Genomic DNA, 11,454 nt, shown 5'->3' with positions numbered 1-11,454 from the left:
ATCTCGCGATACTTATTTGACCCTTGACACGTAACCTTTGACCCGTCGGAACTTCACAACGCAACACTGCCAACAACACGTGCAGCATGCACTGAAGAGCTATTTCAATTTGTTTGTTTTTCGGCCTGTACATTCGATCTTTGGTTGATTCATCAGTTGCATCGACAACTTAAGGAGATATGCCCAAAAGGAGAAGGTAAGGTTCATTTGTTTCGTCGTGTAGACAAGAAGATCATGCTGTGCAGTTCGACCTGTTAGTGAAGGCCGAAGGTATAAGTTGTTCGGGATGTGGGTTTGGGGGGGGGGGGGGGGGGGGGGGTTGGGTAGAGTAACCGTGTTCAGGGGGTATGGGTCAAGTTGACTTAGGGTCGAGTTGACTGGGGTCCAGTTGTCAAGAAATCCCATGGTACAACTGACGGAACATGGAGGTCATAGGAAAGACGGACGTGCTAGCATGTACATTGGTGAACTATGCAAGTTGTACAATTTGACAATACTTATAGTTGATGTTGCCAAAATGATCAATTCTAATTCTAGGATAGAAATGATCTGTTCAAGGTCATATTCTTGCCTTACAGCACTCCCAGGAGTCCCAGATTGTGTCGTTGTGCCATAAAGTGATTGATTGTGTTCACTATTATTATCAATTTATCTCACTTTGGCATTGCAGGACTAAGGGTAAATTTGGTAAACCCAAACAAGGTACATATGACAGTGATGATGAGAGGGCATACCAGGATATGAAACAGCCAGACCCTGAATCCAGGGAATACATGTATGATGAAGTCGATGAATTCCATGCCAACAAAGAGAAAATCTTATTAGATGATCCTGGAGGTCTGGCACCAGCAGATTCCAGTTCAGATGAAGAGGTATGGTAATGCAGCACTCAATGTCAACCCCACCCCACCTTGGGGCATAGTGGGGGATTTGGAAATTAGTCTTATGAAATTTGTCAAATGCCCCACCACCTGGGGCAAGACAATCTTGAAAATCCCCACCTAAAACAAGTAAATCCCCCACATTTTTCCTCACCCCAATGGATGGAGCATTCATAAATTCTGCGCTTGTCCATGAAAGTAATTAGGGGGATCAATGTGAGGCAATCGCCCCACCCCCTTGGGCATAGTTTCATGGCAAATACAGTCTAATCCCCCACATTTGTATGGGAATCGCCAAAGGTGGGGTTCCTCGGAGATTATGTTGTCTACTGCGTAATCCCATAATTAAGCTGATTTCCTTTCAACATGGTTCCTCCACCAATGTGTCCAAAAAGCCTTTCATAGCAATTTAGATTTGCTGCCAGACGGTGGTTGGGAACTGCGTTTTGGAAAACAGGCTCTTCACAATGAGAATAATTGTGTCTCAATTTCCTTAATAAATACCCAGTTTTCAGCATCAACAACTGCTAAAGGTGCAACATTTAGTAAAATGCGCAACAGCAATACAGATAGAACCTATAGACATATCTTATAAACATTTAATCTGTGAATACAAAAGTGGCATTGTGTAATAATTGGCCAATTCAACAACAGCATGATACTGGGTTACGTTGACTTGAGGTACCTCAATTTTACTAATTTAACTAAAAGGTTGAATAAATGTACACTTTCTCACTTTGTATACTTTATTTCTGGTATACATGTACATGTAAATGTAATGATTTGATAGCAACTGTTAGAGGCCAAAAATCCCATAAAAAAAACAAAAGGTCTCTTGAAAACAGACTTTTGACCAGTGGCCACAAAGATTCTATCATTTCCATAGATGTGGTTGCCGGTCAATGAGACTGGTTTGCTCAAGTCATTTGAATAACAGTTTTACCATATATATTGACATAGACAGGTACAAGATTACATTTATACAAGCACAGTCTGATCAAATTAAAGACACAGTATAATGCCACTGCTCATAGTTTTGTCTGTATGTATTTGCCTAGGAGGTCTTTGGGTTGCAACAAGATGATGACGATGATGAAGAGGTGGCTGATATGTCAAGTGATGAATTGGAAGGACAAGATGATGAGAAGATACCAGATGCAAAGGCTTGGGGCAAGAAGAAATCTGTCTTCTACAATACAGACTATGTTGATGATGATCTACCAGGTGTGTGTTATAGTTTTCATCATTTACTATGAAGAAATAACACAGATGATCATTTTAAATGCCGACTTAATCTATGCGTATATTGTGATAACTTGCTTTTTCACATGGCACAAAATTAAATACAGTGAAGAATTTTGATACTGCCCTTTTTAACATCGATTCTTTTGGCTATACCCAATAAATGCTCCAGGAATAATTTATGCTTTTCAACTGTTGAGAAATTTCTGGTTACCTGTACTGCTGTGAATGCATGTTTTTGAAATACTCAAAACCCTTTAAAATGTTTTCATGTTGAATTCAAGTACAGCTATCACAGAATTTACTGTGAGAGTTGAAAAGGAGACTTTATGTTGACAGAAGTACTGTTGATGCTGCAAATAAAACATGCAGAAAAGTAGACTTTAAAAAAGCTAAATGTGTGAAATTCATGGGTAAATATAATTTTTCTGACTTCATATTACTCTCTCTTTTATGATTGTTACAGCAATTTTCATAGGCTGTTTATTTGTCATAATTGTAACATTGTTTCTGATTGGCGGCATTAAATTTACAGGAGTGAGTGGATCTGAGGAAGAAGATGCACAGAATGAGGAAGAGAGGGAAGCCCTTGCATTGCAGCAAAGAATGGCTGAGACACTGGAAGATGAAGATTTTGGAATGGAGTTATTCAAAGTGAGTTACAGGAATTCTTATATGATGCCAAATTTAAAAAAAAATGTGAAAGATGTTTGTGTTTGTTGAGTTTTGTTTTATGTCTCAAGTTAGCCTTGTGTTAGGCCTGGCCGAAATTTCAAGGAAAGGCAAAGCGAAACAAAAATAAACAAAGCTTGAGTATTGGGAAACAAGTGAGAAAACTTGTCTGAGACCTACAGAATGAACTTACATGTACATGTAGTTATGACAATTAATGTTAGAAGTAATACAAATAAAACATCACACAGATATACACAGATATGAGATACTGCGTGATATTAGGTTACTCATAGTAATTTGCCTGCCACAGTCTGTCCAGCACTTTGACAGGTCCCATGTCTTTCACAAAATGTGCACATCAACTTGACTGCATACAGACTCAGACATTGGGCGACGTTCCCTGACTCCATTTGGTAGCTGCAGTTTAGCTTAGTCATCAGACTTGAGAAGTGGCTGGCAAACTCAGCTCTGGATCACTTCAAACAGATCACACTTAACTTGGTTCACTAGTGATGGCTTAGCACCATTGAAATTAGTGTCAAAGAGGTTTTGTATGTCAAATTTCAAAGTTGAAATTAACATTGTTTAGCATACATGTATCTGTTGTAAAATTACTTTATAAATGCAATTTTATGTTTTCCTCTGCAGAGCCAAGCCAAACCAGTTACAGAAACTCCAAGTACAAAAGACCAAGAGAAAGTCATCAAGGATTTGACAAAGTTATCAAAACGTGAAAAACTAGAGGTAAGCATAACAGCCTTCCTGTAAAAATAGATGCTACCGGTAGTTAAGTTTTCTGAATGTGCCTTATAGGTTGTATCTGTATGTTTTGTTTCAAGAGATGCCAATGGACATTGCAATAAACAAACAGTACATACCAGTACAGTGTAGCAGAATTTTGGCTGCTTAGACTTCAGCAAGTATTGATAAACAGTGACATTACATCTGTGTACATTAAGAGCCTGCATTAATCAAAAAGATCTTTTTTTCTTTTTTACAGTTATTGAAAAAAGAATCCCCAGAGTTGCTTGAACTGATTGAAGATTTCAAAATGAAGGTAATGTCCAAGCTGTAACATACTTTTCATGATCAATGTTTCTAGGTTTGTAAATGACTTCATGTCTTTCTAATATTTGATCTTTCCTCCCTGTTCCACATTAAATCATTGAATACTGACTGGTATTTTGGTATTGACCTGTATTTTACCTTTCCATCCGCAGCTGAGAGAAGTTATTGACAAGCTGCAACCTCTGATGAACTTTGTCAAGGAAGGTAGAATTGGAGGAAAGGGAGCAACTTACATACAAACAAAATTTCAACTTTATCTAAAGTGAGTGAAAAGTTCTACTAAATACTAAAATGTTGTGAAGTTCATCTCAAATTGTAGTGTCAATAAAAAAGTTATGTGATCAGATTAAAGGGCAAGCAAGTCTCTTCAATAAATTCAACTTTCAATGGAAAAACTTAAGGCTTGAAAAGTGTTAATTGAACAGGTACAGAAGCAGAACAGTTGGAGTACCACATCAAGGAATGTATCCCTGAAAATATATCTGGTATAGCGTCAGATGGATCCTGAGATCCTGTATGGCGTAGGATGGATCCTCTATGGTATACTGTAGGATGAATCCTGTATGGCATAAGATGGATCCTCTATGGTATACTGTAGGATGAATCCTGTATGGCATAAGATGGATCCTCTATGGTATACTGTAGGATGAATCCTGTATGGCATAAGATGGATCCTCTATGGTATACTGTAGGATGAATCCTGTATGGCATAGGATGGATCCTCTATGGTATACTGTAGGATGAATCCTGTATGGCATAAGATGGATAGTGTAGTTTAAACTGAAGAAAGACAACTGGTTCAATTCGTGTTAACAGCATGAACAGATTGTTGACTGTACTTGAACAGAACATGTATTATGATCATCATCCTCTTGAATTCACAAAATTAAATCATCATTTATTCTCTGATACATCTTTCTTAATTCATCATGTCAGCATTCACTTGACATGGTAAAGCGCCCTCAAACATCATTTTAGTATCATCATGCCAACATCACCAAGTCAGCATACTTTGATGCTTGTTTCTGCTTTCATCATGTCAGTGTGTGCTTGCTTGGTAGAGCGCCCTCAAACGCAGTGAGAACCTTTTGCATTGTGACTTTCTGTGTCATCTTACAGGGTATTATGACAGATAATTCTGTAAGATGTGTGTTTGTTGTTCTCTTGTTTCAGTTACTGTATCAATATCAGTTTTTACATGATTTTGAAATCTCGACACACTCCAGTACACAACCACCCAGTGATAAAAAGACTTGTGGCATTCCGAAATGTAAGTCCAACCATAAATAAACTACTTATGACATTTCCATCCAAACCAAGATATAGTGTCAACATCTGCAAAGTCTTGTTGATCAAACATCAAGCTGAGGACAAAAAGAAATTGTAATATACAAGTTTTGGTTCTCCGTTTCTTCCAGTATCAACATAAATTCCTGAAAGTATCAACATAAATTTCCTGAAATAGTTTTGGAGTCTAGGCATAGGTGACTGTTCTTGTATCCATTTACTGCCCTGGCCTTTATAAAGTGATATTCTAAAAAGTGTGTCAGCATGAAGTACATGTATAAATGTCAATATCATCTACTTTTAGTTTTACTGATACACATGACATATGTATGCCAAAAGGTACAAGATACAGAATATTGGACTGTTGCTTGTTCACAGCTTATTAAACAACTAGAACCTTTAGATAAACAACTTGAAGGAGAGATTGACAGCTTACTGAATGGAGACAAAAATGTTGCAGAGACTGAAAACATTAATGCGCCATCGGTGAAGAAAAGTGTTAAAATTGCTGTGAAGAAAAGAGTGAAAAAAGAGAAAAAGAAATTGTCAGAATTATCGGATAAAGATGCCGTGGAGAAAACTGAAAATGTAAAGAAGGTAATTTTATGAGAGTTTAATCAGTAGGGCAGTTTTACTCTAGAGGATCATGGGATACATACTTGTTAATGACTATGAACACTTGTATGTAGAAACCAAACTGTAAATACTTCTGTGTGAACTTTCTATATAAAATGTGGACATAGTGATACACAGTCAAAATATTTCATGATTATCATGTGTCTACTAACCAGTATGGGTGAAATATTGTAAAATACCTAGTTCTGTCAATTTTCAGAGTAAACATGACTTACAGCTACGTTTTGCGATAATGTCTGCGATTTCTGTGTAAGGATATTTTGCTATGAAGCTTTTAGTTGTCAGTGAAACACAATACGTGTGACTATGATAGAGGGCAGTATTTACCTTACAAGCAATTACAGTAGTTGTCATTTTGTCAAACCTTGTACTTTTACTTCAAGTTTGTGATACACTCATCCCCTTACTTTTTTCCCCCTTTCTAAGAATAAAAAGAAGAGGAAAGCCACTGAAGGTACATTTACAGCTGATGAACTTGAAGCATTGAACTACTACACTGAGATGAAAAAATTGGCAAAGGAAAGGAAACTGAATAAAGATGTTGAAGACAGGTTTGTATTGATTGGTTCATGACTGAAATGAAATGATTGCTTGCTTATATCTAATGTATGATTGACATGTTTTGGAAAATGGATGGACATCCAGGCATTGTGCAACATTTCCAGCCTTTATTTCCTTCAGTATATGCAAGATGATTATCTTTTAGGTGGAAGTGTACATACATTATGTTATACAGAGAATAAGATTATTTTAATGTTCAATATTACAAAATGTAAATTTGTATTTTCAAAGACTACACACTGGCAGATACCAAATTTGATTTCACTTGTGTTAATGTCTCTTTCAGAGAATCACATGAAATTCCTGCAGAGGAAGCAATTGAAGAAACTGAAGAATCAAAAGAGCAATTACATATGAGGTAAATTAAGTAATTAATGTATTTTTTATTTATTATTTATTTATTTATTTAATGCCACAACTATTTATGTATCATACCATTTACTTTGTGTAATATGCCTGTTTCTAAGAGTGATATGGGATTGCCATCTTAAATGCAAAAAAGGAAATAAATGAAAACAGGACTTCAAATATTTAACAGCACTTGAAATAAAACAAATGTTTAAATGTTGTCAAAAATGAGGTAAATTGGTATATGCAAATGAGACTTTTAATGCTTTTCATGATGAAATTTTTGAGCTGTGGGCAGCCGTCTTGTGAGGTTACTTTTGATTGGTCGATTTTGTTGTACAGTTTTACATTGTGAGAACAATCAATGGATTTATTCAGCTGGTATGTAAATCTGGTAACCAGGGACTACTACTGAAATTCAGGCCAGCCGTCAAAATTCAGCGTAGCTTCCCTGTTCTTTGTCACACAGTTTGACCTTTACACAGGAAAAAGAGGATGTTAACATTTAAATAATGAAAATGGGAAATATTAGCATTCTTCCGTAACTTTTGACAGTGTTGTGTCTGTCAGCCTGCCAGGATGCAGCGACAGAACGCACGGTTTTTCTTGAGGAATTGTTGTATATAGCAATGCAGGATGTGAAAGTGAATATCCTTGGTGATGAACTGTAAATCACCTTATCCGTATTGTCAAGTGTTACACATGATATTGAGTCTTTGACCCCTGTGACCAGAACACAGTGGTTCATCCTCATGGTTTTCCATGGTGTGATTGGACTGTTCAAACACGTTTAAGGGGTCAAAGCATTTAATCCCATTATTTTGTAATATGTTTATTCCTCATCAAATGCACATTTTCTTTTGTATTTCTATGACTGTTAGGGATAGCTTGTTGAAGGTTCAATGTCTTTAGTCGGCCAACCCCTCTTGAGTGTAGGAAAATATAAACGAGGTCTATGACAACATCATATAAACCAATGGCAGTGATATCCTACAAAAATTAAAGTGATTGTCCCTCAAAAATAAATTTTACTCAGTATTTGATAGGGTAGCCATTCTAAAAATTTACTGTATTCCCACCTTTTTGTAGAAAGCATACGTGTACATACATGGTATGTGTTTTATGATGAATAGAGTTTGTCTTCTCAACTCATTGTGGCCAAATCGTTTTCCAGATATCCAAGAATAAGGGTCTGACACCAAAACGGAAGAAACTGTACCGCAATCCAAGAGTCAAGCACCGTGAGAAATTCAGAAAAGCTAAAATCAGAAGGAAGGGTCAGGTAAGCTATCAGCATTCAGCCATCATCAGTACATGCCACCATTCACTTGCCATCACCAGTACATGCCACCATTCACTTGTAATTTCAAAGCTGATGTGGAAGGCACAATGTTCTATCAGGAAGTGTGTACACTGTTGTTTTCTCAGTTTTGTGTGAGAGGTCTATAATGAATTATTTTTGTCAAAAGCACAAATTACAGCTACATGTATTTCATTCGACAAGCATTATCTGAAGTAATGTCATTATCACAAAAACTATGTGCAAAGTCCTGTGCAAAGTTTTGCATTTTTACTAAGCTGGCAACTGCGCATAATTTTGTTAATCAAAATGACATTGAGTGTCTATTTTAAATTTTAATAATGCATATGTTTGATAGTACCTGAAACCTACATCAACCAGGAAATTGTACTGTACAATTATTGTCTGACCTGCACAGCACACAGACTCTTTTACAATTTAGCTCTCATGACACTTCATTACACACCATTGACACCTCCCAAGCAGTAAATCATAATGTACATCAATAGTTTTTACCACTGTAATTAAGTGAGTTCCTTTCTCATGTTCAGCATTGTATCGCAGTGACACAGGTATGTAAAGGTTGGGAAAGAAAAATCTAGACAGGAGTAATGCATTTATTTGATTGTCAGTGAAATGAGAGCACGCATAACATTCTGTAGAAAACAACAATTACCATAGTTTGACCTGGTCCACAAAGATTGATAATTTTTGCCAATTTTCTGCAGTCATCAAGGCCTAACATAATACTTCACACTTGACAAACCAACCATTATACAAAGCAAATCCTGAAATATACAGAGATATAACATTTTACAACCATGTTCAGTAATAGAGCGCGAAGCCACTGCAGTGAATTGCAATAAAACTGCTCACACTAATTAGTTTCAGCTGTAGCCAGCTGGCAAAGTCGACAACATTGTATGTCCCATGCAGACAGTTTGTCTGGGGAAGTTGAAATAAAAAAGATTTGTACATGGACCAGTGCATGGTAATGTTACATTGTATCTTAATCTTGAACACAGGGTGCCAATCGTAAACTCTCATTTACAACCTGAGCCTCAGACAGAGCTAGTTTTGCCTTTGTACAAGCAGACGTTTTGTCTGTATCAAGTAGCCTTGTTCAACACCAAAGTGGCCACGGCTGCAGCTGAAACTAATTAGTGTAAGCAGTTTTATTGCAGTTCACTGCAGTGGTTTAGCGCTCTATTACTGAAAATGGTTGTATTTGCTTTTTTGTCAGGTGCGTGAGGTACGAAGAGAGACGGAACGCTATGGTGGTGAGGTGTCTGGTATACGTGCTGGGGTCATCAAAAGTATTAAACTCAAAACATAGTGTGAGGAATAATTGAACTGCACCATTGATCTGGGACTATGTCATTAAATGGAAACGTCAATCGGAGACTAGGTCATTGAATGAAATCATAGATCAGGGACTAGGTCATTGAATGGAATCATTGATTGGAATCTTCACTCAGGTCATTGAATCATTGCATGAGAGGTTGTATTTTACCTTCAACCAAATCACTTTCATTTGTGAACAGCAATTGTTCCTGCCACTGTTATGGCACCTCTGTACAGTCAAATGGACATTGTGGATATTTGTATGGAAGGCACATCTCCAAGATGAATTCAATGACGGTTTCTTCCCAGGAAAAACTGTCTCTTGCAAACAATGAACTTAAGTACCTTCAATAAAATAATTGTAGACGTTGAAGTCACACAGAACAGTTGTCAAAGGGTTTTAGAATTTCTTTTTTAAAGTTTCCCGCATGTATCTGAATGAGCACACCTTACTTCAAGACTTTCAAAGTTACAAAATTGTGCAATGGTGAGTCACCGTAGTGTCTCTATCTATCTGCACGTAAAATATGCCTGTGTACCACCAGATATGTGGCTGTAGATACCAAGCTGGCTGGTCTTTTGCCAAGTTAACATGCTTATGGTGTATGACCCAGATAAATAGATGGTGATGAGAGAGAGAGACAGACATACACATGTACACAGAGACAGAGGGATCTCTGACTTCAATTCAAATTACTTTATTGTCCATTAATGAAACACAAATGGAAATTACCACCTTGGTAATTTTTTACCATGAAAATTATCATCAAAGGATCATTCCCTGTAGGGGAAAATGTTCATGTCTGTTTTAACACCTTACTGCTGTAAGCTATTGATTCTGAATTTCTAAGATGGAAGTTGAAACAATTCTGATCATCATTAGTGATTATCTTTAATTATTTACAAGTTGTCCTGTATACCAACCAATCACTCAACTGACAGTGATATTAGCAATAAAAAGCAAACACTAATGCACACACTTGATAACTTGTGTCCAAAAGTTAATATTTCGGTAGTTTCCAGGGACATTACAAAAATCTCAGCGTACATGTATGTAGATACACAAATCTGTCCACCTGTTTGCACTTGTGAATTAATGCATGCATACTGGTATGTGTTATTGTGTGTCGGTATGTCTGTATGTATGTCTCTTCCAGGCATGTTATCAATAATATCGTAACTTTCACTGTCACACACCCATTAACAAGGGGTGTAGCCAGTTTCACTCGACTACATCGCTATGTGACCCCATGACCCAAGGTATCAAAATAGCTGTATCTTGAATGCACTCTGTGCAATAACAAAGCAGTATTTCACTTCCTATGTGCGTGGACTACCTCCATGCTATGTGACTGTGGTAAACAACAGTGTAAACTGTTGTACTATGTAAATAGTGATGAACTGTTGCACTGTGTACACAGTGGTGCTAGGAGGAAGCACGAAGCAAAGCAAAGCTGCTGTCTGCAAGTTAACACTCACTGCGGCATTGGATATACGTACCGTGGATTAAGTATCTTCATGAAAGATTCTCAATTTTTATTTGAACCTTCTCATTCACAGTTCCCTGTAAACATGTCCACACCCACCATTGATAACGATGGGTACCATGATGATAGTACACTGGTCTACACTCTCCATTGAGAACTGTCAATTTGGACCAAACCATTGCTGTGGAAGGGTTAACCAGCAGAGCTTCAGTCTCTCTGTCTCTGTCTCTCTCTCATCTCTTCATTTGTTCATCTCTATGTATATATATATATATATATATATATATATATATATATATATATATATATATATATATATATATATATATGTATATATATATATATGTATATATATATATATATGTATATATATATATATATATATGTATATATAGATAGATATATAAACATAATTTGACACACAATCATATATATATATATATATATATATATGTGTGTGTGTGTGTGTGTGTGTGTGTGTGTGTGTGTATGTATAAAAGCTTATATAGCTTATATGTGTCTTTGTGTGATGTCTGTTGATTTATCTGCCTGTCCGTTTGTCTCCTATCGATCTTGTCATCTATACAGCTGCCTGCCTCAGATCTATGTATGTATCCATCTTTAC

General features: G+C 36.7%; 1 protein-coding gene across 1 annotated transcript; it reads left to right on the top strand.

The window, feature by feature from the left end:
• Positions 1–39: 39 nt before the first annotated feature.
• Positions 40–9,517, top strand: LOC139136720 (something about silencing protein 10-like). Its single transcript, XM_070704536.1, is given in 14 exon segments — positions 40–196; positions 671–872; positions 1,940–2,105; positions 2,659–2,777; positions 3,447–3,542; positions 3,799–3,855; positions 4,019–4,128; positions 5,040–5,136; positions 5,532–5,750; positions 6,216–6,340; positions 6,637–6,686; positions 6,689–6,708; positions 7,873–7,980; positions 9,242–9,517. Coding segments are annotated over 14 exon segments (1,479 nt in total). The 5' UTR covers positions 40–179; the 3' UTR covers positions 9,335–9,517.
• The last annotated feature ends 1,937 nt before the right edge of the window (positions 9,518–11,454 follow it).

This window comes from Ptychodera flava, chromosome 7, assembly GCF_041260155.1.
Source record: "Ptychodera flava strain L36383 chromosome 7, AS_Pfla_20210202, whole genome shotgun sequence".
In the NCBI taxonomy this organism is placed as follows: Eukaryota; Metazoa; Hemichordata; class Enteropneusta; family Ptychoderidae; genus Ptychodera; species Ptychodera flava.
This window is presented reverse-complemented; position numbering and strand designations above follow the sequence as displayed.